Source organism: Antechinus flavipes, chromosome 1 (genome assembly GCF_016432865.1).
Source record: "Antechinus flavipes isolate AdamAnt ecotype Samford, QLD, Australia chromosome 1, AdamAnt_v2, whole genome shotgun sequence".
NCBI classification, from domain to species: Eukaryota; Metazoa; Chordata; class Mammalia; order Dasyuromorphia; family Dasyuridae; genus Antechinus; species Antechinus flavipes.
Window position 1 is genome coordinate 615500990 of NC_067398.1, and position 27704 is coordinate 615528693.

The window sequence follows — 27704 nt, forward strand, 5'->3', positions numbered from 1 at the left end:
ACAGCAATATATCAGTACTAGTTATGAAGAGGGGATTGGGGGAAGATGAACCAATATTTTTCAGCAGACTAAGCTGGTTGGAGGGAGAAGGGATATAGTGTCAGAGATTTTAGGAGCCTACATTGTGAGCTAGCAGAAACCTTGGGGACCATGTCATTCAATCCCAATATGGAGGATGGGGATATTTTATTCACCTTTTCCTATCATATGGTCTAGAATTCAGGGGTCCTCAAACTACGGCCCACGGCCAGATGCAGCAGCTGAGGATGTTTATCTATGGCTATGAAATTTCTTTATTTAAAGGCCTACAAAACAAAGTTTTTGTTTTTACTATAGTCTGGCCCTCCAACAGTCTGAAAGACAGTGAAGGTCCCCTATTTAAAAAGTTTGAGGACCCCTGGTAGATAAATTAAATTCCTCACACCTGATACTTTATCTCCCCACCTCTGGGTCTTTACATCAGTTGTCCCCTGCTTGAAATGTTCATTCTTACCACCTCTATCTCATAGAACTCCTCATTTCCTTCAAGATGCAGATCAAATATCCCCTTCATCTAAAAAAAGCTTTTCCTGATTCCCCCCTCCCCACCAAGTGCTAGTGCCCTCCCTCCCTATCTTGTGTCTATCATATATTTTATTTACATTTATTCTGGATTGATTTCTTCTGAATTTATTTATGTACAGAAAGTGTCCCCAAAGTATTAGCTCAGTTTTAAGTTTAAATAGCTTAAGTTTTAACGTCTTAAATCTGCCCTAAGACATTTGGGACACCCTTTGTGTATACATTCTCTTCCTCCTCTTCTTCCCACCCCTCCAAAAAAAAAGTTCCACAAGAGTAGGGATTGTTCAATTTTTGTCGTCATTTCACTGGCACCTACTCAGTGCCTGGCACATAGTGGATGCTTAAGGAAGCTTATCTAATGATTGATTTGTATGTGACTCTGATTTCCCTTAGTAGGATGTAAGCTTCATGAGGGCAAGGATGAAGCTTTACTTATCATTAAGTAAATGATAAAACCTCCTCCCAGAACTAGAATCAGGGAAGCAAAAGGCGTCTCAAACATTAGCCAGTCCACATCACTCAAATGAGAAAAGAGAGACTCTTTTGATGTCTTTTATAAGAGAGGTGAATCTCCTTTATCCAAGGTCACACCTAATAATTTGGCAAAAACTGGATTTGAACTCAGGTCTTCTGGTGTTCTTTCCACTCTAGCCGGATGCCTCCCAGGGTTCTAAACATAATGAGCATTTAATAAATATCTGCTCACTGTCCAATGAATCAAGGCCTTTCCAAGGCCTTTTAATCCCTGGGTTTGTAACAAAGGCCTTAGGGGCTCGGGACTCTGAGATTGTCAGACAAATTATGCAATAGAGTTGAAAGCAGGACTTGCCACAACTTTGGAGGAATGATGAGCAGGAGAGGAAATCATTCCATTACTAACTCTGACAGAGAAGCGAAGACAGATTCACCCTTTTGCCCGCTGGGGAGGGTGTATGTTCATTATTTGCAGATAAGGAAATCACTTGGCTCAGATTTTCAAATATCTGGAGCATTGTTTAAAGGCATTGCTAAATTCACTTCCCGGACCTGTGTGAGAGGGTTGTGTGTCAGTGTGCTCACCTCCAAACCCTGAGGAGGCTGTCTGCTTCCAGGGTACACATACATGCTAATTTTCAGCCCCTCCTTTTCTTCTTCCTCTCCTGCCTCCCCATAGGGAGCTCCAGATCTCTCTTTGCATGGGACCGGGTTGGAGAGTTTCAGCCTCCCTTGTCAAACTCTCAGTCTTTTAGGGAAAAGTCTCCTCCTTCAGGTTAGAAAAATGCACAGATCAAGACCTGTGGGCAAGATCAAAAAACGCCTCCAAGAGGTCAAGAATCAATGGAGCCGGCTGCCCAAGGTGGACTTCAGTCACAATGAAAGTGCCAGGTTGGCCCTGGATGCCCTTCTGGACGGTGGCCCGGAGTCCTACCAGAAGGCTTTGAGCAAAGAAGGGGAGGTGGACTTCTTGTCCTCCGTGGAAGCCCAGTACATCCAGGAAAATGCCAAGCAGCCCTATTATGCCAAGGAGCAACCTGTGGAAGGAGAACTGGGCCTGCAGGTGAATGACTCCGGCTCTCTCCAGTCTGGCACCTATTTCCCCGTGTTGTCTGAGGGCAGTGAGCCAGCCCTGCCGCAGAGCTGGGGCGAGGCTGAGAAGCCGTACCTGAAGGAGAAGTCCAGTGCTACGGTGTACTTCCAGACAGACAAGCACAACAATATCAGGGACCTCATCCGCCGCTGCATCAGCAAGACCAGTCAGGTAGAGAGGGGAGCGCCGGGGCCTCCTTGGCCCAAGGGGTTCAGGCCCTTGTTCTTTCCAGGATATATGTGTGTATGGGCGGGCAAGGACAGGGTATGGAGGTGTGGGGATGTAGTTCACACTCAGCCCTGCTGATCCCTGTAGCCTCTGCCTCTTTCTATCAGCTCAACTGTGGCTTCTCAAGGTAAGCTTTTTTCTTGACCTATAAAGTATGAACTCCTTGAGGGCAGGATCAGTTTCCTTTTCCTTTTATTTTTATTTTTTTAATTGCACATAGTAGGCATTTGTTCAGTTGATCCTAGTTGATTGATTAGCCTGGGGGACTTCCTTTGTTTAGTGGGAAAGCAGATAGAAGATCACTACAAATATTAACTCAAGTCTGTCAAGCATTTGATGCTCACAAAGTACTTTACCCATATTACACCCTTTGATCTTCATAGCAGCCCTGGGAGGGAGATTGTGAATGGGAGCATCCTTGGTTTAGGACTGGAAAGGATTGTGGCGTAATAGAGCCAGAGGGGAGCTAAGAAATGGCTTGCTCACACTTAGTAAATGACAGAGGCAGAATTCTAACCCAGGAACTCAAAGGCCAAATCCCATGTTCTTTCCATTGTCCAACAGGAAGCCAGGTCCTCTGATTTACAGGTCATAGGATTTGAAACTGGGAAGAACCTTAGAGATCATTATTACAAAAACCCTGTTCTACAGATAAGGAAACTGAGTCCCAGAGAAATTAGGGGCATATACCTAAGGAAAGTAGTAAAACCCGCACTTAAACCCAGGTGCTCTCATTCTTTTTCAGGACAACACAGGAGAGATTCAGATCAGAAAAATTATTATCCTCTTATGTCATCTCCAATCGATTCAGTCTAAAACCTACATTCCCCCAAACTGTTGCTGGGCTTCAGTGAATAGAGAATGAATCTTGGATCCCAGAAGATCTGAGTTCAAATCTCATTTCTGTCACAGATTGGCTGTGTGACAATTCACTTAAGTTCTCTGAGCCTCAGTTTCCCCATTTGTAAAAAGGGGATAATAATACCTGTTTCCCAGCATTGTAATGAGCATCAAATAAGATAGTATTTGTATAATACTTTGCAAACCCTACAATGCTATATAAATGCTAGTCATTATTATTAGGTATCCAAAATCAAGCACTTCCTTACTTCCTTTGCCTCAGTTCCCTTCAAAATAGGGATATTAATACTTTACAGGGTCCTTGTGAGGATGAAAAGTGAAGACTGAAAGTGCTTTGTCCATTTTACAGAAATTAGTTATTGCATATATCTACACAATATAAACACATATATGGTATATATGTATATATATGCATACAAACACATATATAAATATATATACATGCACATATATAGATTCTTTTGAAGAACAATAAGAATAATTGCTCTGATGGTAGAATTTAAGACACCATGACAGACAGTGGGAGAAATCACTTGAGAAAACAGTCATCACTCTTAACAGACATCTTCCTGCTGAAACCAGCTCCTTGCCCAGATGTCAAAACTGTAAACTTCTTGAGGACAGGAACTGTCTCTTTTTTCATCCCCAGCACTCAGTACTATGCTTGACACTTACATAGTAGGTGCTTAATAAAAATTTATTTATACATATTTGTTTATATATATTCATTTATATAAATATATATGTATATAAGCATTTATTAAGCACCTATTATGTAAGTAAATCATTTTTAATTTTTGCAAGGCAATCAGGATTAAGTGACTTGCCCAGGATCACACAGCTAGTGTTTGAAGCTGTATTTGAACTCAAGTCCTCCTGAGTCCAGGGCTAGTTCTTATCCACTGTGTCTTCTAGTTGCCTCTTAATAAACATTTATTGATTGATTGTTGTTCTTCCATATAAATCTTTACTGGATATGATTCTGGAGAGGGTTTAAAGGATAATTGTTTCACTTTGTGTCCATTCAAGAAATATATATATGTATATATATACATATATACACACACACTCAAATGATGGTGGCAGGCTTTGCATTCCTTCAAGTGCTACATAAACATCAGTTATTAGTCTGCTCTTGGAGAAGTCAGCTGAGGGGATCTGTAAGGAAAATGGTAATGGAAGCTGGCTCTCTAGTTTGTCAAGGCTCGGCTCTACAACTGATATGTGTTTTATGTCTCCGTGATTGCATTATTCTCTGCTGACCGAAGAGCATAATGAGATAGTGCACTTTGCGGGGTCTGGATGCCTTTGTCAAAAGCCTAGCCTAAGGTTTGGACTCTAGCTCCCTCACTAACTTTCCTATATGACCTTGACCAAAGGTTTTCATCATTTTGGGACTGTTTCCTCATCTGTAAATTGTGGATTAAAAATCATGTGGGTGGGGAAGATGGAGGCTCAGGGTTTTTACAGCCTGGATTTGGAGGCCGAGGGCCCAGCCTTCAATACTGGCTCTGCTAATTAATGATCCCATTTTAAGGCTTGCAGATCATTTTACATGGATGATATAATTTGATCTTCACAACAACCCGGTTGAGAGTCCAGGGAAGGCCACACTTTCCAATGAGCTTTTCTTGGGTTCTCTCCCTTAAGTCCCCAACCTCCAGCTGCTTCTATTTTCCTCTCTAAGCTTGTTTTCTATCCATTCTACTTGGCACAAATCTTGAGTGTCCCTATTTACATAAATTTGTCAAGCTCCTTGATGACAGGGATTTTTTTCCTTCTTTCTATCCCTATCCCTTTTTGTTGTTCAGTCATTCTTAGTCATATCCAACTCTTCATGACCTCATTTGGGGCTTTCTTGGCAAAAATACTGGAGTGATTTGGAACTCATTTTACAGATGAGGGAACTGAGGCAAACAGAATTAAGTGACTTGCCCAGAATCACCCAGCTAGTAAATTTCTGACATCAGATTTGAACTCATGAAGATGAGTCTTCTTGACTCCAGGTTTAACCCTCTATCCACTGTACCTAGCTGCCTTATCCCCAGCTCTGAAGTCTTAATAAATATTTATTAAATTAATAATTATTAAATAATTAATAAATATAATTAAATAAATATTAATTAATAAGGGGTTATTATTATCCTCATGTTGTAGATGAGGAAACTGAAACTCCAAGAAATTAGTTAGTTTGCCTTCACAGGGTGCACAATCCTCTCCCCACTTCAAGTGCAATGTTCTGTCTACTATACCCTACCTTCTTAAATTGTAGTTCGAGACCCATGTGGGGTCTTGTTACTGAATGTGGAGGTCACGCAATTATGATTTATTATCAGTAAATGTTTGGTTTGAATACCTGTTTTACATACCTATATGTCTCAGGGTCATGTATTAATTTCTCAAATGAAAAGGGGTCGAGAGTGGAAAACTTTTAAGAAGCCTGGATACACCCCACCTAGTCCAGTCTCTTTGCCTACCTAGGTCTATAGGATGAGAAGATTAGAGTGGATGGACACTGGCTGGCTACTCTGGGAGAATGTTGTAGAAGCAAGTCTCTTTCATATTTCAGCTATGATCTTTGCGGTCCTCCCATATCTTTGATTTTATGGAACAAGGACAGAGATCTGTGACCTCATCAGTATAAAGAACTCCTGAGTGAGGAAACTCTTTCTACCAATGTATTATATTTGCAACTCACAACCTCAGAGAACTGCTTAGAGCACTTGCTGTGTGCCGGGCCCTTTGGGAAGTCTTGGGGATACAAGAGGCAAAATATAGTCCCTGTTTTCACCCACCATCTAACCAAGCAGGGGGATGACATACATGTAAAAGACACACAGGATGAATAGGGGATCGTCTAGGAGGGCAGGGACCATATTTTTCCCCCTCAGGCAATTGGGGTTAAGTGACTTGCTCAGGGTCACACATCCAGTGTTAAGTATCTGAGGCCAGATTTGAACTCAAGTTGGGAAGGGACCATATTTAAGATTGGAACCCCATCTTCCTGATCCTCAGGCTGGTTCTTTCCACTTGTCCACAGCTATAATCCTAAAAAGGTCTAGAAATATGAGACAGTCTTGGGTTGCTATTGGGCTCCAAGTGCTGTATTGACTAGGGGGACCCCAAAACTCTCTAAAACTCCCTGAAGGACAGCCTCTGTAATCTAGCCTCTGTAAAAGACCCTGCTCACCTGAGGGAAACATCCTAACAGCTTCATTCTGTTTTCCTGAGAGAAGGGTACCACCCTCACTGAATAATACCACTGATTAAGCTTCCCAATTAAAGCTCAAACCTAGAGACACTCATTCAATTCTATTCAAATTCCAGCTCAAGCTAAAACCAGCTTCCATCAAACCCCAGCTTGTAGCCAAGCCTTCTATTATAAAAAGAACCAGTTTTAAACTCAGTCCTTGCAGAGGACCTAATATGCCATGGAACCTCTCTCTCCCTAGCATAGCAGCAACCTCTGCCCACTGAAATGATATTCTCTTTCAGTGTTACTCTCTATTTTTCTCACCTATTTCCCTAACAGGACTTTATACCTCTCTGTCAGGATCTTCTACTAGAAACTTTACTTCCCTGTCAGACCTTGTCACTAAGGAATTCAGCCTTTCTATTCATGCATAGCAAAGGCTGACTTCTCAATGCCAATAATAAATTTCTTTTGAGTCTAGCTTTTCGGGTTTGTAAATTCCTTCACGAAGGATCTCTGCGCCACCAGAAGGAGGTTCCCACAACTCCCTTCCCTGTGCAAATCCTAAAGGGGATTGAGGGAAGCCAAATCTCTCCATTTGGTTCCCCGAATCCCAGACCTGACACTAACGTCATCATTTAACTCCTGATCACCAGGAACCCTAACCTCATCATTATTTTGATTCCCTATCTGGGAACACCCAAATCTAGACATCATCAGTATCCTGGCATCAACACCAGTCACTCATAAAGCCCTTCAGGTCCTAAATCTGCCCCACCATCCTCCCTCACCCTTCCAGGAAAAGGAAGGATGCACCTGGGGACAGCAGGGCCTCTTCCCTACAGCAAGGGCCCTCCTCTGACCCAAAGGCCAGCCAAGATTGCCCTTGTGATTTTGCCCCTGAACTTGCCCATGGTCGTGTTTCCCCCCCACCCCCAGCCCTTTTCTGTTTTTCAGTCTCCTTAACACAAACCCCCTTCTCCACACCCCATACCCCCACTCCAGCATCTACTCAGTAATACAGAGACACTAACTGGCCTCTTGGCTATTCCTGCATCTCACCACTCCAGCTGTGAATCCCACCTCCTCATTTCTACATCTCAGCTGTCCCCCTTCCTTCCAGCCTCAGCTAAAGCGCCACCATCAGCCATCAGCTTTTCCCATTCTGCCTTCCCTTTGAGATCACCCCCAATTCATCTCCCAGGGGTCTCATTTCTACAGAGTTGTCTGCGTACTGTTTTCTCCCTTAGACTGGAAGGCCCTGAACAGCAGGGTCTTTTTGCCTTTCTTTTTGTCCCCAGCTCTTAACAGAATGCTTGACTCAACAAAAAATTAATAAACATTAATAAATGCTTATTGACTTGACAAGAAGAAGAACCTCTGGTGACAGAGAAGGCAAAATCAAAGGGCACAGTCATGGATGGAAAAATGTCCTGGAAGCAGCCTTTTCCTATCATAGTCACTGAGCATTGCTGAGCTGGCATTGGGCCCTGTGCCAACTGCTCAAGGGCAGCTCAGCCAGGAGGGTTACAAAATGCTTCAGAGTGAACAAGTGGAATTCTATGAATAATCTGTCAAGTCCCTAGGGAGTTATTGCCTCTTTGCCAGAAAAGCAGGCTCCCCAGTGTGCCCCTGGGGCAAGGTTCTGTAGGGAAATTCCTGGGAAGTAGAAAGAAATTGCTGGCATCCTGAGCCCCATCCCTGCTCTGAAGTGCAGCCCCTTTTTGGCCTCAAGTGATACCAGCTGATTCAAATGTGTTTGTAGGGAACTTATTTTTAGAGCACCCCATTATCGGAGAGAAACATTTCAACTCTCAACTTTTGGAGGGAGGGGGTGTGAATAATAATGACCCATATTCTACAGATGAGGAAACTGAGGCACAAACTATGAAGTGATCCATGGCACTGTCAATTAAATACAGCATCTAGAGTAGGCCCTCATTACCAGATTATCCGAAAGTTTCCCTTTGGCCTCTCTGTTTCTCCCCTCTCTAATTCATCCCATTCATCAGACAACTGGCAGTTATGTTATCAAAGCACAAGCATATGCTTTTGACCATGTTCCTCCCTTGTTTAGGGGTCCCTATTATGTCTAAGCTTAAAGATAAACTCTTTTGAACAATTCTTTTTTCCCTTTAAAAAATTGTATTTATTTTGTTAAGTATTTCCCAGTTATATGTAAACATTCATTTTTTAAAAATTTAAGTTCCAAAAGGTTTGGCAATTGTCAATGCTGTAAAATTACCCATGCATATAACTTGTAAATAAAAAGCTATTAAAAAGAATTTAAGTTCCAAGTTTTCTCCCTCCCTCCAGCCCCCCCTTACCATTTCTTGAGAAGACAAGCGATATATTGATTATACATGTGAAATCATATAAAATACATTGCCATATTAGCCACATTGCAGCTAAGTGATATAGAACCTGTGTCCTGGAGTCAAGAAAATCTGAGTTCAAACCAGCCTAAAGCACTTACTAGTTGTGTGAGACTGAACAAGTGACCTAATCCCATTTGCCTCACTTAACTCATCTGAATAATGAATTGAAGAAAGAAATGGCCCATCACTCCAGTCTTTGCCAAGAAAATCCCAATGGCAGTCACTGAGTTGGACATGAGTGGCATCCTTCACATTCTGGCCCCAATCTTATCTTTTAAACTTTTACTTTACAAAAGTCTTGGTGCAGTTTTAAATCTTAATGGGTTAAAGAGTTTTAGGACACCCTCTACATTAACTCTCTTTCCCTTGATACAGTCTTCTTGTGCTTCTTTACATGTGTGTGCTCTGAGAAATCCTGAGGTTGGATTACCCTCCCACTTCATGTCTTAGAACCCTTAGAATTTCCTCAAAACTGCTCAAGCAATACCTTATTCATCAGGCCTTTCCTGATCCTTATGGCTATTGATGTCTTCCCTCCCCTTTTCCCCCTTGCCCACTTACAAGTTATTTTTACCTATTTTGTTTCTCACCTTTGAACCTATTGGTCCCTCCTTAGAATGTAATCTCCTTGAGACTTTCATTTTTGTTCTTGTGCTCTCAACACCTAGCACAGTAGGTGACACAAAACTGGGTACTAAGTAATTGCTCGTTTGCAGAATAAGTAGCAATGAATTTCAGTTGAAATCCAGTATCCTTTCCCACTGCCTAGAATGTCCTCAGCTCTCTCTGTAAAAGAAGCATTGGACAGGGGCCTCTAGAAGGTGTGATCTCAGGGCGAACATCCGCAGAAGTCTCTGGAAATAAGCAGCCCACTTTCTGATGTCTATCCGTGTGCCCGCTCGATGTGTATGTGTGTGCATACAGTGTTTCCATTCGTAGCTCTGTGTATGCAAGTTGTATAGATATCTATTTCATTCCTCTATCACAAAATCCCAGACCCTGAGAGTTGAAAAAATACTTCATATCATCTCATCTAACTCACACCCAAAGAGGAAATTCCCTTTCAACACTCCCAACAAGTGGTCTTTGATTCTTTCCAATATGGGAGAACTCTGTATTTACTTCCTAAGGCTGCCCATCAAACTTCTAAATAGTGCCATTAGTTAGGAAGTTTTTTCCTAACATCAGGCCCCAATTTATCTCTTCTCAACTTCCAACACATTACTCTTTTTTCCTCCAGTACCAAACAAAACAAGTCTAGTCCCTTTTCCAAAAAAACAATACTGAAAAGACCTTTTTTGAATGGCAGGAAGCATTTATTACTTACCAGGTACAGAGACAAATACAGAAACAAAAAAAGGACCCTCAAAGACCTATTCTTTTTTAAAAGCTGAATATTTAATATTTTACTTTTTCTCCAGTTACATGTAAAACAATTTTTTTTACATTTGTTTTTAAATTTGAGTTCCAGATTCTTTTTCCTGTTTCCATCCTCCTCATTGAGAAGACATATGTGAAATTATGCAAAACATTTCCATAAAATCTAAAAGAAAATATAGATCTCCCTATCCTCCCCCCAAAAACACAAAGTTGTTTTTTTTTTTTTAAATAAGCTTCAATCTGTATTCAGACACAATTCAGTTCTGAGTATAGAACTCCTACTAAGTTGTCTTGGATCATTGCATTGATGAGAATAGCAAACTCACTCATAGCTGATCATCCTACAACATTATCACTACTTTGTAGCCAGTACATTTCACTTTGGATGAGCTCATGAAAAACTTTTCTAGATTTTTCTGAGATTATCTCTTCTAGAACAAGGGTATTCCATCATAATCACATACAACAATAGGCTATTCCCCAATTGATAGGCATCCCCTCAATTTTAAATTTTTTGCTCTAAGAGCTGCTATGATATTTTTGTACATTTAGGTCCTTTTCCTTTTTTTTTTTTTTTTTTTTAATCTCTTTTGGGATACATGTCTAGTAGTAGTATTGTTGTCAAAGGGCTATATGATTTTATAGCCCTTTGGACATATTTCTAAATTGCTCTATACCAAATGGTTCAATTAGTTCACAATTCCATCAACCATGCTTCATTTTCCCCACATTCCTTCTAATATTTGTCACAGACCTATTCTAAAAGGGGAAAGACAACACATAAGGGGAAGCTAAAAAGTGTGGGGGGGAATTAAAGTGGGGGAAGAAAAGGGAAGGATAGAAGAGGTATGTGTAGTGGTGGGTCCTTCCTCAAAATGGAGGCTCTGGGAATAACTCACCAATGGATGAGGGATGGAAGGAGAAGGTATTTTCAGTCATGTGGTTGTTTCCACATCAATCCTTTGGCCTGGGTCTGTCTCATCTTTCCATGTCCCTTTGTGTATTAATCCACAGAGATTGTCTTGATGTCAGGCTGTACCATTGTAGCCTTGTCTAAATCATTATTTCCCACAAAGTGAGTTCTGCCCCTTTGCCCCAGCCTGTACATATGGTCTCTCCTGCATTATGTCTCTGCTCTTTGATGCTTTTCACTTCTGACACTGATACCTAGAGACACCAGAGTAGTTTCTGTGAAAAACATGCCCGAAAACAAGAGGGAGAAAATTGGAGGATCAGCCAAAGAGGGAAGGAGAGAAGAGAAAGGGAAAGAGAAGGCATGGAGTGGATTGGAGGATCAGCCAAAGAGGGAAGGAGAGAAGAGAAAGGAGGGAAAGAGAAGGCGTGGAGTGGTAGAGGGCTATCAGCAATGGTTCCAAGTGGCATTCGGTAGTGCCCTTTCAGACCTGAACCAATCCGGCTACCTCTGGTCTCTCCAGAAGCAGCCATTAAATCTATTTCCACAATGTGCCTAAGGAGTCCACAATGTGCAAAACACATCGCATTGATGAGTTCCATAATACTGTTTTTGTTTTTGGTCATCTGGCAACAGACTGTCACCCAGCCATCTCCTAGAGCCTTCTTCAGGCAGTTCCAAGCTTATGTTGCAGAGATTTCAGTAAGAGCTATTAATACCAACAAGGCTTTAAGATTTACAAAGCGCTTTTCAAATCTTGATCTCATTTGATTCTCACAGCTCCTCCCATTTTACTGATAAAGTGGACTTGCCCAAAGTCACACAGTGAGCGTCCAGGCTCTGAGCTCCATCCATTACAACACTATGCTCCCTGATGTTGTATGTAAAGGCATTTTTTAAAGTTTGACTTCTCTGTTTTACATAGGCTCACCGTGTCTTAAACTAGATGATTTTTATAAATATTACTCAAAAATGTGAATACTCCTCCAGTGGTGTCACCTAAAAGTGTTCACCTGATGGAGGTTGTTGCAAAATCATCTTAGCCACAGCAGCATACCCAGGGATACTTGCCTAGACATACCCAGGCAGAAAATACCTAGTGGAAGATACATTCAAAATTAAACAAGTTGATGATGTGCTAACAAGGAATAGAGGAGGAAAAAGTTCTAATTCTTTCCAGGAGAAGTAGGGGACTTGAAATAATGCTGTAATGGACCTGAATCTGAAAAAGAAAAATACCTCTTTAAAGTTCACAAAGCTCAAACACATTTATCTAATTTGATCTTCCCCAACCTCATCTGGGATAAACTATATTTTACAGAGGAAACTGGAGGCAGACCAGGGTTAATAGAACTCTCCAAGGCAGAATGATTTTTGAATGCAGATTTGATTGAAACACAGCACTCTATCCAGAGCCCTCCTGAGCTGCCTCTGACATGATCTGGGAAACAGCCAATTCACTTTATTTCTCTGAATTTGTTTCCTTTTCATCAAGAGAAATAAAACATATTCCCTCCCTTCCAAGATTGTTGTGAAACAAGCATATCTTCACATGAAGCTCTCTAGATAGGGAATAGCGTTTTTTAGATGGCTAGGTGGTTAAGACCTGTAGTCACACAGACAAGTTCAAATCCTGGCTCATACATTAGCTGTGTGACCCTAGATATACTTTCTCAGTTTTCTCAACAGTGAAATGGGGAAATCATAGCACCTATCTCCCAGGGTGGTTGTGAGGATCAAAAGAGAATATAAAGAGCTTTGCAAACCTTAGAGCTAGCTATATAGCTGTCTTTTTCCTACATACAATAATCCTATTATACATTTAGGACAAGTATAGCATCCCTTTTTATAGATGGCCACCATCACACAATTTATAGCAGAGTTAAGACCAGTACTCAATTCTTTTTAACAAGCATTTATTAAACCCCTACTAAGTGTAAGAGATGATAGGTATAAAGACAAGATAAATGTGTCCTCAAGGAGTTTTTTGCTTCATCCTACCCCCCCCCCCAACCCTAAGGGGAAACACAAAACATTAATACAAAATGAATGCAATCAGTCAATCTGATCAATACATATTAAGCACCTACTATGTGCCAGGCACTGCACTAAGAACGGGGGATACAGTCTCTGCCCTTAAGCAGCTCACAATCTAAGGCCCAACTATGGCAGTCTCTGCACTCCCCACCCTAGTTCAACAAACAGTGGCTATGGATTGCCTCTGGGATCAAATACAAAGGTTGTCTGGCATTCAAAGCACTTCATAATCTAGCTTCTTTACACCTTTCTCCCCCGCTTCAGTCTAGTGACCCTGATTTCCTGGCTGTTCCCTGGAACAAGACACCGCTTTTCTGGGTTCCTGGTTGTCCCCCAAGCCTGGAATACTCTCCACCTCTATTGACCTCCCTGGCTTCCTTCAAATTCCAATTAAAATCACACTTTCTACCGAAAGCTTTTCCCAATTCCCCTGAATTCCAGTGCCTTCCCTCTGCTAATTATTGCCTAGTTATCCTGCCCGTAGCTCTCTTTCTCTCCATATATATATATATGTACTTGTCTGCATATTGTTTCCTCCATTAGATTGTAAGCTCCTTGAGGGCAGGGAATGTCTTTTTTTTTTTTTTTTGGTATCCCAAGCTTTAGCCCAGCTCCTGTCACTGGAAAGGCTTAAGTGTTTCCTGACTGATGGACTGGTTCTGAAAAGCCACCTCTCCTGTGATATAGGAACAGTGGGTTGTCACAGGAAAACCAGTGCACATAGAAGTTATGGGTTCAAGTTCTGATGCTCATTTATTTGCCCACTGTGTGATCTTAAGCAAATGACTTTGCTTCTCTGGACTTCAGTCTTCTTATCTGTAAAATAGAATAACAACTTCTCTGCCTCCCAGAACTATGTGAGAATCATATACAATCACAAAGATTTGAATAAATCTTAAGTCAACTTTGCAGCACAAATTTAAAAAGGCAAGGGGAGAAGCTATGCTGTGGTCTAAGTCAGACTCATTCAACCTGGAGGACCAGAGACCATTTGAGATGCCTAAGGCCCTCTTTCCCTCCAGGCCTAGAGTAGTGAAGTGACTAGCCTACAGTCACCTAGACACTTCTCAACAGGGCTAAGACCAGACTCCAACGCTCCTGACTCCCTGGTTTCTGAGCTCTTTTTTTCACTTAAGGCTCCTGTTTCCGGTTTTGCCTATATAGACCAAGGGAGGAGTTCTGTAGCTTTAGAGCTGGAAGGAGAATGTTCTCTAGTCCAGCCTCTTCATTTTACATATGGGTAAACTGAGGCCCAGAGTAAGTGACCTCCCGAGAGTCTCACAGCTAGTAGGTATCTGAGGCAGAAAAAAAAAAGCAGGTTCTTTTTGATTCTAGGCCCAGCACTAAATCTCCTTTATCACTAAGTCTCTCCAAATTTGGGGCATAAATCCCTTAGAAAACAGTTAGATCCAGGAAGGAAGGGACTTAAGGAGTCTCCAATGGCCAAGGAGTCTCCAATGGCCTTAGGATTCTAAATGTCTAATAATCAAGTCTGGGCCATTTCACTGATCACAAGCCAAAGGCAAAGAGAATATGGATTCAAGTAACCCCTTTTGTGTTCCCAGCTCTCTCTGTGAGTTAATGGGCCTTGGGGATCAGAAGATATTTTTTCATAAATAAAAACAGATCCTGTATGATTCAAATAGAATATTCTAGGATCAATCTTAGATTATTTTGGCTTTTGGCTCCTTAAGACATACCATTACCCAATCCTGTGGGGATTATCTTGCTCATTCCCTCTTTTATAGATGAGAAAAAGTGACTGCCAACACAACGGAAAAATCATGAAGTTCGAAGCCTATGTCCTGGTTAGGAATGTGGGTGTAGGTGGGGAAGAGGGATGGTCAAGGAAGGTCAAGGAGTCCCCCTTTAGCTTTGTAAACCTTCATGTGCACTATAAATGTGAGCCATCATTAGGCCATTATTCTTCACCTTGATATCCTTAGATTTATCTAGGATTGCAGGAGGAAAATCCCAGTATTCAGGATGGGCCTCATGGCAGGTGATGGTGCCAGGGTCCCATTTTCTGGGACACTTTATCTCTTTGTCATGATCCTAAGAGGTCCCTAAATTTCTGATTGGCTCAGACACTGTTGATACTATTTCCATTATTCTATTCTATTCTAGATTGGTCACTGAGCAAATCCCAGCTTGATTTAGAAAGTCCTACCATTTTGCCAAGATTAAACTCTTCTACTATTCTCCTGAAAGCCTTTCCCTTTTCCTTTTTCCTTCCTTCCCTTCCTTCCTTCCTTCCTTCTCCTCCCTACTGCCTTCCTCCTTGTTGAATTAAATTCAGATGAATGCTGTTGAGTGGAAGAGACCCTTCTGACTTCACTGCTTTGGGACTCCAGCTAGACTAGGCCTACCTCAAACTCAAGCCTCACTGAAAGCAGAACCAGCTCAGAAATATAATAAGGCAAACATTCTACCCTGAGTCCTCTAATGACTAGTCTCATCTACCCTGGCCCAGGTCCTGGTCATTCTAATGGATGTCTTCACCGATGCAGAGATCTTCTGTGATGTGCTGGAAGCTGCCAACAAGCGGGGTGTGTTTGTCTGTGTGCTCCTTGACCAGTGTGGTATAAATCTCTTCCAAGAGATGTGTGACAAGGCTGAAATCCTGGATAGTCACCTGAAGGTAAGAACATCTTTGAGTCTTCAATCCTTTGTCTTCTAAAAGGGAGGATTCCAGGGTCAAACAAGAAAGAAAAGGAAAAAAAGAAAAGAAAAAGAAAGAGAGAGAAAATGAAAAAGAAAGAAAACAACAAAGAGAGAAAGAAAGAAAACAAGAAAGGAGAGAAAGAAATTAAGAGAGAGAAAGAAGAGCAAGAGAAAGAAGAGAAAGAAAAAAGAGAAAGGAAAGGAGGGAAACAAAAAAGGGAGGGAGGGAGGAAGGAAGGAAGAAAAAGCATATGTAATCAACCATCCATATAGTCGTGTATCAAAAGCTACTGTCTCTGAATAAATAGGACTCCTCTCCATTGAAGATTTATTTTTGTAGCCAATAGTCAGTAGGGACACCTTCCTACATTTTTTCTTGGGCATCCCAATTTAAATTTGTATTTTTGGTAGAAACAGCCTGATCCATTGCACATAGTAGGTGCTTAACAAAAGTTTCTTGAATGGCCAAATGCCATCAATGAATGTTACAGAAATATTTGTTGAACATTTAAAGAATCCACAAAAAGTGGGTAACTACAGATATACCCCTTTCCACCAAGGAAATGTGCTTGGTGACTTCACAGGCCAAGTGAGTTCTGGTATATTCATTATTCTGATACAATAAATGGTCATTCAATAAACCATCCACCATCCACGCATTCATTCATTCACCAACCATTTATAAAGGTATTACTTTCTATAGGGAATCATGATCTCCATACTCAACATATAGCCAATAGACCTGGAACTACTAAATAAAAATTTCTCTTCCCTATACCCCCAAATCTTGGCTCAATACTAGAAACCACTGAGGGCATTAAAGGAACCATACATTGTTTTGTCTGGAAGAACTTGGGACATAAACCGAAGTCTCCTGACTCCTGCAGCAGTGCTCTTCCCATTTCATCAAGCTTCCTTCATGAATAGGAATCCAATTCTATAAATTTTATAGAAGAATTACAGAAAGAGAAAAAATACACCTACCAGGGGCTTTGGCAATAATTTGGTCCAATTCCCTCATCTTACTAATGAGAAAACTGAGGCCTAAAGCCATAATAATGCTGCTGGTTAGGGGCAGTTCACAGACCATACTAGGAAATAGCAGGTAATTACAGGGGGAGAGTGGTCACCTTTAGGATGCGAAGTGGTCTGTGTTTTTTTCAATTTTTTTCTGGGGCACAGCTAAAGAACAGTCCTGTTTTGTATTCAGGACATTCTTCCCCACTACACATGGGCCTGTGTGGTTCATAGGTTCAGATCACTAAACCCTTTTCAATGCTAACACTGGTCACAGTAATAATAGGTAAGCATTACTAAGCTTATTAAGATTTGCAAAGTACTTTTTAAATATTCAGTTGATCCTCACAATATCCTTGGGAGATGAGTGCTATTCCCATTGTGCAGAAGTAAAAAAACAAAATAAAAACTGAGGCACATGGGTTATAAGTGACCTGCCCAAGATAATATATCTAATAAGCTGTATCTGAAGAAGTATTTGAATATGCTCTATGCTGACTCTAGGTCTAGCATTCTAGATAGAACAGTAGATATTGAACCACCTTCAATTATGTTCTCTCTAATGCCAAGTTTACTTAGGTTGGTGCCTTTAATATTTGGATTTTTATTAAAGTTAGAAGGGATATTTGAGAACATCTAGTCCAATTGTCTCAGGCACAGAACTTCCAAGTTGGAAGTAGGCTCCCCAACAAGCAATCATTCAATCTTTGATTGAAGACCTCCAGGAATTGTGAACTCACTATCTTAGAAGGCAGACCTTTTCACCTTTGGATCGCTCTGACATCAAACCTAAATCTAATTCTACCCATTGCTTCTACTTCTGTTCTCAGGGGTCAACCAGTACAAATTTAATTCCTTGCCTATATGATAGCTTTTAAATTCTTGAAAATAGTTAAGATGCCCCCCCCCCCCAAGTGTGCTTGGACTAAATTTAGCTTGAAACCACTTCTCCAGATTAAAACATCTCCAATTCCTTCATTCAATTCTTAGCTAGCATGAACCTGAGGCCCTTCCTGGTTATTCTCTGGACATCTTCCAGATAACTAATGCTCTTTACAAGTGTTAATAGCCAAAGCTGAACATCAGGGGAAACTAAGGCACAGGAAGTGAAAGTATTTGCCCAAACTCAAATAGGTATTAAAAGAGCTCATATTCAGGCCCATCCCTTTTAATTTTATATCTTTTCTTCCTGCTACATCATTTGGTTACTTTAAGATGAAGATTTCTGTGAGAACTGAGGGATCATTTGATTATACCTTGAATTCCTTCAAACAGAACATTTCAGTCCGGAGTGTGGAAGGAGAAACCTACTGTGCCAAGTCTGGTAAGAAGTTCTCAGGCCAAATCCAGGAAAAGTTCATCATCTCTGACTGGAGATACGTCCTCACTGGATCCTACAGGTGAGAGCCATTACCTAGCATTCTTTTCTTCCCTTGGGGGTGGGGACTTGAGTCCACTATAAGCCCATCCACACATTGAGCTAGAGAGGCAGAAGTGAAGGGGAAGAGCACTCCTGGCAAGTGCAGCAAATCGTGTACAGGGAACAGAGGGAGCCCCGTCAGATTGGGGCAGGGAATGCCATATGAAATCAATCTGGAAAGCTTACCTGGAGCCAGGTTGTAAAGGATTTTAAATGCTAAACAGAAGAGTTTGTCTTTGATCCTAGAGGCAATAGGGAGCCATTTGATCTTCTACAGCAGAGGAGGGTCATGTTCAGATCCATGCTTTAGAAATGGCAACTGAATAAAAGCACAATTAGGGGGAATATTGCAGTAATCCAGATAAGGGAAGATTATCAGAGTTGGAAGTAGGGTGGGAGTCCCTTTTATTACCTCCTCTCCCTTAGTTAACTGCCAAAATTGACTTACCCAAAGTGAGATATATATTAAGCATTCACTCTCATGGAAATTTAAAAAAACCCAACAACAACCATAAGGGCTAATCCTTGCCCTCAAGGGCAAGTGATCTATAGCATATAAAAATCATAACTAGAAAGAAAAATACTACAAAGAAATAAGTAATCAAGTATCAGACTGTAAGATACAAACAATAATTTTAGAAAATGGACAATCACTGTGGGTCAAGGACAGACAGGAAAGGAAAAGGACCTTGAAAAGGAAAAGGAACAAGAATCCAACTTTGAGATCTCCAGGTCTGTATCAACTTGGGTTGGATCAGCTAGAGATGTTCCATCCTCCCTCTTAAGCCCTTTTATTTGCCCCACCTGTAAACTACCTGTCAAGATGGGATCACTGATAATTAGATCCTGGGACTGATACCTCAGGGCATTCTGACAGATGCCAGTGCTCAGTTTCTCCAAGCGGGACCCAGGAAGACGACACCTCAAGATGGTAGGAGGAGGGCCTCAAAGACCCCGAGGGCAGTACAACTCAGACCAGATAGGCTGCCAGGTCCCTAAATCTGTCAGGAAGATGGAGAGACAACATCATAAGCAGGGCCAGCCTCTACTAGTAGTAGACAAGTCACGACAAAATCAAATGACAATCTTTTTCATATATTTTGCATAGAGAAGAATGGAAATAGGTCACATCCCAGATTGAAAAAAAAATACAAATCCAGTTGGGGGAATGTTTCTGGGGTAGTTATATCGATCTAGGTCTGTGCTTGGTAGGGGATAGAGAAGTTCTGTAATACACAGATCTCACCCTCCCAAACTATAATCCCCCTGAAGAAATCATTCACAAATGAAACAGATGCAAATGACACGAGAGTATATAAAAGTACTAAACTGGGTGACAGGAGTTCCAACATGGTTTTTGGGCCATTTCCAAAGATTCTGGAGTAGCTTGCCATTTCCTTCTCCAACTCATTTTACAAATAAGTAAACTGAGGGAAATAGGGTGAAGTACCTTGCTCAGAGGCATACAGCTAATGTCTTGAGTCCAGATTTGAACTCAGAAAGATGAATCTTCCTAACCAAAGATCCAACACACCATCCACTCTACTACCTAACTGCCCTATATAATCCTGAGAGGGAATTATCCCCATTTTGTAGATGAGGAATCAGATAGTTTTCCGAGTCACACTGCCAAAACTACTAGTAGAGTCTGGGGTCAGCCCTTTCTGACTCTGGGTCCAGCTCTAGGGCCACCTAGCTTTATAAGGTCACCAAGATCTTGCTCAAGACTAGGCAGGGGTTAAAAAAAAAAAAAAAAACCATCACAGAAAATGTTGAAAGGTGAAGAGAAGACATCAAGAAAAACACAGAAGTATTGAACAGCCTCTGCTCAGCAACTCTCCCTCCCCTCCCACAGAGACCCTATTCCAACTGCCATGCGCAGCTCAAACTAACAGTTGGAATTGGAATTTGAAATTCCGTTGGCTGTTCCTAACCGGGCTGGAACTTTCTGGTTTGAAGCTGCTACTTGTGAGCCTGGGCCAGAGTCCTTGCTACTCAGTGACCAGAGGGAATCCATTTTGCCATTTCAAGTATTTTGGCTTCATTGAGATCTAGAAGGCATTTTGCAGTGGATTTATTTTTCCTTTATTCTCATCCATCCCTCGTACATTTTAAGGGGAAATGCAATCCACATGTTTCTAATTTATAGGCACTTCACTCATCTCAAGTGCAGTTTGAGAAGTACTCTAACCAAAGGGCCCTCAAGTGCCATCCATCTGCCTTTTTTAAATTTTTTACTTTTTACCTTTTCCTGCCTTTTCATGTAGTAGAGATCAAGAAACAGTAACTAAACTTTGAAGTGTCACCTTAAAAGGTGGCTGCTCCAGATGGAAGCCTGCAAATTGGGAAATATACATTTAACCCAAATTTGATCCAAGCATTTTCTGGACACATATTTCTAAGCAAGATTGAAGAAAATGGGCCTATCCCTTGAGGTTGTGAGATTGAACACAGGCAGCTCCAAATAGCTAATTTTGAATTAAGCTTAAAAACAAAAGAAACATGGGATAAAGAAAATCTTTCCCTCAGCAGATTCCCTTTCCAAATCCTCATTCTTACACAAATGTTTTCCTCTTGAGACTCCACGCTTCCCTCTTGGCTGAAAAGGAGAGAGGGAGTCTGGGTCCAGCTGGAAAAATTTGACATTTATTGTGACTCAGGAAAGAAATAAACAACCAAGTGATCTTTCCCTCTCCTCCTCCCCTCCTTAGGAATTCTTACATCCTCAAAACATGACATGGGGATCAAATTTAGAATGCTTTTCCCTTCACTAGACCAGTTGCTGAATTAAAAAAAAAAATTACTTTCCTTGCCCAATATTTCTTAATACCAGAGCTTTGCCTCAAAGTTAGCAATTAGGCAAATTCTTTCAAGCAACTTTTGCAAGTTCCTGGGACAATCTAAGATCTGTTGCATGAAAGTCGAGGGTGAAATGATCCTAATGGAAAGAAATATAAATTCCCAAACCCAGCCCACCAAGATGGGGCGAGAGGTTTCCCCTGAGGCCTGGGAACACTAAGATTTGGAAATGCACTAATGAACTGATGTGGAGATAAAAGGCTAAATAACAAGTTCCCACTATCATCAAGCATAATGAAGGGCTGTGATCCGAGGTGATTTCAGCATGAAGGAGCCAAGCTGAGCCCAGCTGCAACCCCAGTTTCATAGGAATTTATGATTTCCCTCTTCTTTGCCTGTGAGCTCCCTTTCCTCCCCTCCCCTCTTTCCCTCCCACCCAGAGCTGTTTATAAAACACTTAGGGCCAAGGATTGTTTCATGAAAATTCAAATTGGGTCCACTCTGGGATTTGCAGGAGTCTGCCAGATCTGCTTCTGACATGGTGGATCTTTAAAAGATTTTGCTTTGTGTGGGCTCCACTCAAATGAAAACACATCTTAGGCTGATTTCTGCCCCCTCTCTCACATCCCCTCACATTAGAGTAACTGACAAGCTCAAACCTTTGGGTGAGTTAGCAGGACATCCCACTCAAGCATGTGAAGACTTCCCCAGGCAGAATGGACAGATGATAACGATTTATCCCAAAGTTCAGGAAGGCAGTAGGGGGAAGGTATGGAGTACTTAGAGCTCCACCAGACATCAAAGACGCCAGTGCACCCTAGGCAATCACCACTTATCTATCCTGACTTTTGTAACTCCACTGGACTACAATGATTCTGGAAGAGACCGAGAGGCTGACCCGGCCTCACTTAAATCCAATTAACTTTCAAATCAAGACATCAAATCAAAAAATGAAGAGAAGTTCGAAAAACAACTTGGGCCTGAGATGCTTCAGGGAAGCTGAATCTTGATGGACTCCTTTTACATTAAACTCATCAAAATGTTCATTTCCCTCCCTCCACACAAGGACAATGGATCAGTCTTTTCCTTTGAGCCCATAAATGACCTTTTAGTTCTAAAAAGAACAATTGTGGAAATTTTTGTCTTTGTTGATTTGCTTTGAAATTCACATTGGAAGATCTTATAGCATCCAGTAGCATTGGAAGAATAAGTTTTCAGCTAATGTTTGAAAATGAGAATGTGTTTGATTTAATTAGGCTGCTGATTATTAACAGGGTTATCTTTGTTACAATTAATAATCTTTAATAGCAATAATAACAACTATTTAGAATAAGAAAATGAATTTAACTGACAAACATTCTTAGCCACATAACGGCCTACTGGCTTTTCCCATTAAGGGAAACCAGAGTTGTTCCAGTAGCAATATTATTTTAGATTCATAAATCACTTCTGTTTCAAAAGATTGGCTTTCAGGCTGGCCATGGCCAAATAATCCTTCACCAACATGAGCTTCCCCTGTCTTTAGCTTTAGGATGATTTTCACAAAGTCTTTTGCACCCTTGAAACATCTAAACAAAGTCAGCAATTATTGGAAAGAGTTAGAGTTAGGAAGATCTAAGTTCAATCTCTCTCTGCTTATTTTCTTATCTGTAAAATAGGAATAATAGCATCTATTGATGTGTTGTGAGGCTCAAATGAGGTCATATGTGTAAAATTCCGTTAAGTGATCTATAAATACTCCCTCTTATTATTGTTATTTGGCAGATGAAAGTGAATAGAGGATTTGGAATCAGGAAGACTCAAGTTCAAGTACAACCTCAGACAAGTTTCTTCATCTGTAAAATGGGGATAACAATAATATCTACCTACCAAGTTTTTTTTTTGAAGATAAAATGAGATATTTGTGAATCTCTCTCAGAGCTTAAAACACCATAAAAATGCTAGCAATCACTGTTAGAAAATCCCTAAAATGAAGCACTTACTTAAAATAAAAATTATAGATATGACTATTTAGCAAGTCAAATCAATCCCAATATCTATTCTCTGCTATCCCTTCCCATTCTCTTACTCTATCCCTAAATGTTTAGTTTCTAATTTAGTACTTTATAGATAAGAACCCATAAAGTTGCCGATCTAAGACTGGACTCCAAGATCTTGGCAAGAATGCTTTTTTTTTTTTTTTTTTTAAGTTAGACACAGAAGAATGGAGATGAAGGCATTTTTGTTTAAGGAGGGGCAGAAATACATGGATAGGAGTTTAGAAATGGGATGAAAGGAACGTGAAATCTTATTTTTATTATTGTGATTAAGGACTCAATAAATTTGTAAAGAACCTAAGAACATAAGTAATAGCACAGATGGTTTATTCAGTAGTCTTTCTCTGACAGCAACAGCAAAGGATAATTCCTTTCCAAACTCCAGTGAAGTTAAGATGATTCTTATCCACCACAAGTTTTCTCAAAAGGTTTCAAAGTTAATTTTAATTGAATTATGGAGATGCTATAATGTTACCTATAGAGTAATGAACTCCTTGTCAAAGACTGATTCATTTTCCATCTTTGTATGCCTAGCACTCAGGACAATATCTTGTATATTGTAGACACTGTATGTTAGCTTAAACATCTTCTGGCAAGACACTGTCTAGCCTGTATTGCTTCTTCAACTTTTAAAGAGGGAAAATATTTAGGATGTTTTCTCTTAAACCCTGAAAATATGGGAAAACCCTCTTTGTTATATCTACATATATATATATATATATATATGAAAAGGTTTGATGGATCAGTCATCAAAGGCATCTTGTCTTAACTTGTCATATGGAATAAAGCCATGGAATAATCTAATCTACTCTGCCAGGCTTTAGACACACCTAGTTGAATAATGGAGTGTAGGTCAAGAATTGAATGTTCCAAATAGCTTGAGAAAATTAAATTTAAAATACAGAAAAGAATATTAGAATTCTAGTGTTGCTTTGTTTTTCAAACTTTCTACCATAAAGACAACTTTCTCGTTGCTTTTCATAGATGTAGACCTGAAAGAGACTTTACAGGTCAGTTACTATAACCTCTTTATTTTTTGGTACATTTTAAATTCAACCCAACAGCAATCAAACTCCCCTGCTTGTCTTGCTCCCCTTCTGAATTTTGTTCTGTGCTTTTCTAGGTATCTTTTTTTTTTTTCTGGGTATCTTTCTTAAAGTTGTATTCATTCTTAATTTTCTTCTAAATGGAGGAGGTGGTACAAAGAACATTTCTATCACTACCCACAGCTCCCTGCCACTCAAATGGAAAACTGTGACAATTATAGCTAGGCAAAACAAATTGACACATTGGCTGTATCTAAACATATGTCTTAATTCCACAGCCTGTCACCTTTCTGCCCAAAGCTGGGACACATGCTATATCACCAGCTTCCTGAAGTCCTATTTGGCCACTGCACTAAGCAGAGCTCTGAAGCCTTTCAGTTTTCCGTTCTGGTTCTGCTCACTCTGCTCTACTCTTGTGCTCATATAAGCCTTTCCAGGTTTCTTCAAAACAATCCCCTCTGTCATTTCTTATGGCATAACACTATTTTAATACATTTTAATACCATAATTTGTTTAGCCATCCTGATCTTCTTCACACATGATGAAATTGAGGTTCGAATGCCTTGTCTGTAGCCAGTAGTGAAGATCATAAGCAGGCATCCATTCTAGGTGCTTGGACTCACAATGATCTCTAAAGTGTACCATCCCAAAGACATCAGGAAATAACTAGTCAAGCATCCTCTAGAGCATTTTTGTGAATTTCTAGGGAGATACTAAATAGGAATAGCTAACATTTATAGAATGGCTTAAGGTTTGCAAGCACTTTATATTTTATTTGATATCCACAGCAGCCCTTATAGGACTACTTTATAAGTAGGTGGTATTATTACCCTCATTTTATATATGAAGAAACTGAGCCTGAGAGAGGATAAGGGACTTGCCCAGGTTGGCTGTAAGGTAGAATCTGAACTCAGTTCTTCCTGATTCTAAGCCCTAGTGCCTTATTGGCAACATCATCATAATAATAGCTTCAGTCTAAGAATCAGCACTTGCACCAGGAATCTGCTCCCCTTTTCCCTTGATCTTACTTGACAGAACAAAAGAACAAGTATGACCCAAAACTATGATAGCAAAAGTCTGGCAACAGTGATAATGTAAATTAATTTTTTCTTTGAATTCAATGGTATTTTACTTCAACAATAACATGTAAAAATGGTTTTCAACATTTATATTTGTAAAATTTTGAGTTCCAAATTTTTTGTCTCTTCTTTACCTCCCTTTCCCCTTCCCAAGACAGCAAGCAATCTGATATAGGTTATACATGTACAACTGATAATGTAAATTTAATTCACTTGACCCTTTAAAGGCTCGTATTCATCTCTAAGAGCAAGAAAGCAGGAGGAAAGAAAAGAAGAAAAGGAGGAAGGGAGAAAGAGAGGGAGGGAAGAAGGGAAGGTGGGAGGAATTCCAAGAGGAAAAGGATGAAGAGGGAGAGAAGGAAGAAGAAAGGGAGGAAGGAAAGAAGCAGGGAAGGAAAAAGGGAAAAGGAAGAGAAAGAAAAGAAGGGGGAAAGGAGGAAAAAAGGAAAGGAGGGGAGAGAGAGAGGGAAAGAAGCAGGCACTTTCTGACCTCTTAAGATTGGGCCAAGAGCTCTCAGAAAATAGGAAATCAAAATATTCTAGAGTAAGTCATCTAGTAACCTGTCTGGTTTCAAGTGTAGCCTTTAAAAAAAAATACAACCATAGAAAGCATTTAAATGGGAAGATGTGAACCTGCTCCCTATTTAAACATAAGCACAAACAAGCTAATTTCTGATTGAGAGCCTTCCTTTTCTTCCCAACAAGAACAAGAACAAGAACCTTTCTTCCACGGACATTTTACAACCTCCAGGGAGAATAAATTACTGCATTCTGAACACATTTTTCTTCCCCTCTCCCCTAGCCCCATCTATTATCTCGTTGGTCACCTGGAGCTGCCCAGACTGGTAATGAGGTAGAGTGTGGGGTTAGGGAGTGAGGGGCAGCTATAATTGATAGATCAGAGGGGCAAAAAGGTTAAGTAAGTCACTGGAGATGACAAGGCTGGGCCTAGAATCCCATTTGACTCTTTGCACCCATTAGGTGTCGTTAAAGTCTTGAGCTGACAAGCAGGAAGCCAGAGAAGACATGACCAATATGTTGTTTTTTTTTTTTTTTTTCCTGATACCATAACTGCTACAGCTGAAACTATTTTTCAGAGTCCTCCCTCCAGCCCTTGTGTGTGGTGGGAATACACTGCCAGGAACAGGCGGGGTTCTTCATAGAAGGGGTGATTCCCAGCACCCAAGCTTGACTGCCTCCCCTTTGTCACTGGAGGAGCTTAGTTCTAAAACCTAACATAGTTTTGCCCTGTAAGAGCTGCCTCTCCTTCCCACTCCCACCCCTCTGACTTGCTCTTTTTGGTCTGTCTCTCTCTCTCTCACCTTCTAGTTTCTCGTGGCTCTGTGGCCAAGTCCACCGAAACTTCCTCTCCAAGTTCACAGGCCAGGCCGTGGAGCTGTTTGAGGAGGAGTTCCGACACCTATACTCTTCCTCTAAACCTGTGATGGGCCAGCGATCTCCTGGGCTAGTTAGGCCCCTCCAGCTGAGGGGAGGGTCCAAGGTCCCTCAGGGCAGCTTCACTGACAGCAGCTGTCCATCTAGTGACCACACAACCTCTGACCCCTTCAGCAACCCATCTACCAGCAGCAATCCCTACCACCAGTCTCATGCTGTGTCTTCAGGGCCAAGTAGCCCCTCCACTCCAAACCCCCCACTTTCCAGGGTCCATTCCTTCCAGAATGGAAGGAATTACGTCCCCTGGGCACCTCAGCCACCTCAGGTCGGCTACCAGTCAAGGCATTTTGTCACCGACTGCGCAGTGGGCCTCTACAGCAATCTCTACAGCAGGCCTGGGAGGCTGCGGCTGGAGGAATTGGCGGTAGGGGCTAGGTTGGTTCCTGGGTGGAGGCCCTTTTCCAAGCCTCACTTGGTATCTGATTAGTTCCTTGAATACCAACCAGGTGGGGACTGAGTCCTCCTGTACTTGGTCCTAGATTCCCAGGCCCTGGGTCCTATCTGAAAGGCTATTGTAGGGCTTGATAATGTCTTCAATGGAGGAATTAACTCAGGAAAAAATTCTTGCAGTGATTAATGACTCTGACAAACTCGCCTCCAGGCCCTTCCCTGGCTTGGCCCCTGGTCCTCGACATGGCTTGATAGCTCCAACTTGGGTTTACTAATCATATAGCAGGCCTCAATTTGATTCTACAAACATTTATTGAACACTCCCAGAGCTGAACTTCCCTCCAAAATTGCAAAGATAAAAACAGTGAAAACCACCTCGGACCTTCCAGAGCTTGTGTTTCCAGGAGGTTTTGTGTTTGGTGGATGGGAGGTAATACGCCACTTGATGATGGTGGAATTGTTCTCTTGCCCCCAGCTGCCCTATCATTGTCCAGTCTGGAGCATTTGGGAAGTACAATGCCCAGGCCTGGAAATCCAAAGCATCATGTGAAAATTCTAGGAAGCCTGAAGTGGCCAAACTACTGCCATCAAGAAACAGGATTCAGGAGCATCTGAGAAGGTCACAAGGGACATAATTTAGGGATCAGACCCCCAAAGTTGTGTCCTTAAGCTGTCTTCTC

General features: G+C 41.1%; 2 protein-coding genes across 4 annotated transcripts in view; one reads left to right on the top strand and one right to left on the bottom strand.

Annotated features, from left to right (window-relative positions):
- The first annotated feature begins 1236 nt into the window (after nucleotides 1-1236).
- FAM83A (family with sequence similarity 83 member A) lies at nucleotides 1237-27412 on the top strand. The gene is made up of 4 exons (XM_051971046.1): nucleotides 1237-2299; nucleotides 15592-15759; nucleotides 18075-18199; nucleotides 26509-27412. The coding sequence occupies exons 1-4, from the start codon at nucleotides 1820-1822 to the stop codon at nucleotides 27059-27061; spliced, it is 1326 nt and encodes a 441-aa protein (XP_051827006.1). The 5' UTR covers nucleotides 1237-1819; the 3' UTR covers nucleotides 27062-27412.
- The window catches only part of C1H8orf76 (chromosome 1 C8orf76 homolog), a 46689-nt gene continuing 34690 nt past the window's right edge, over nucleotides 15706-27704 (bottom strand). The window contains exons 6-8 of one of the 3 annotated variants that reach the window (XR_007949441.1): nucleotides 19079-19220; nucleotides 18406-18538; nucleotides 15706-15794 (exon numbers count right to left, since the gene is read on the bottom strand). Coding sequence is in view for 1 of the 3 variants with exons in the window: in XM_051971045.1 (XP_051827005.1) it covers nucleotides 19215-19220 (6 nt within the window). In the remaining 2 variants the exon portion in view is untranslated. Of the gene's footprint in view, nucleotides 15795-18113; nucleotides 18194-18215; nucleotides 19221-27704 lie in introns of those variants that run through there. The other 2 variants (XR_007949440.1, XM_051971045.1) reach the window with 2 other exon arrangements.

Excerpts from the sequence above, each read along its gene's own strand:
- FAM83A (XM_051971046.1), top strand. The coding sequence starts at position 1,820 with ATGCACAGATCAAGACCTGTGGGCAAGATCAAAAAACGCCTCCAAGAG. Across the intron at positions 2,300-15,591 it reads GCATCAGCAAGACCAGTCAG|GTCCTGGTCATTCTAATGGA; the intron begins GTAGAGAGGGGA and ends ACCCTGGCCCAG. Across the intron at positions 15,760-18,074 it reads TCCTGGATAGTCACCTGAAG|AACATTTCAGTCCGGAGTGT; the intron begins GTAAGAACATCT and ends TCCTTCAAACAG.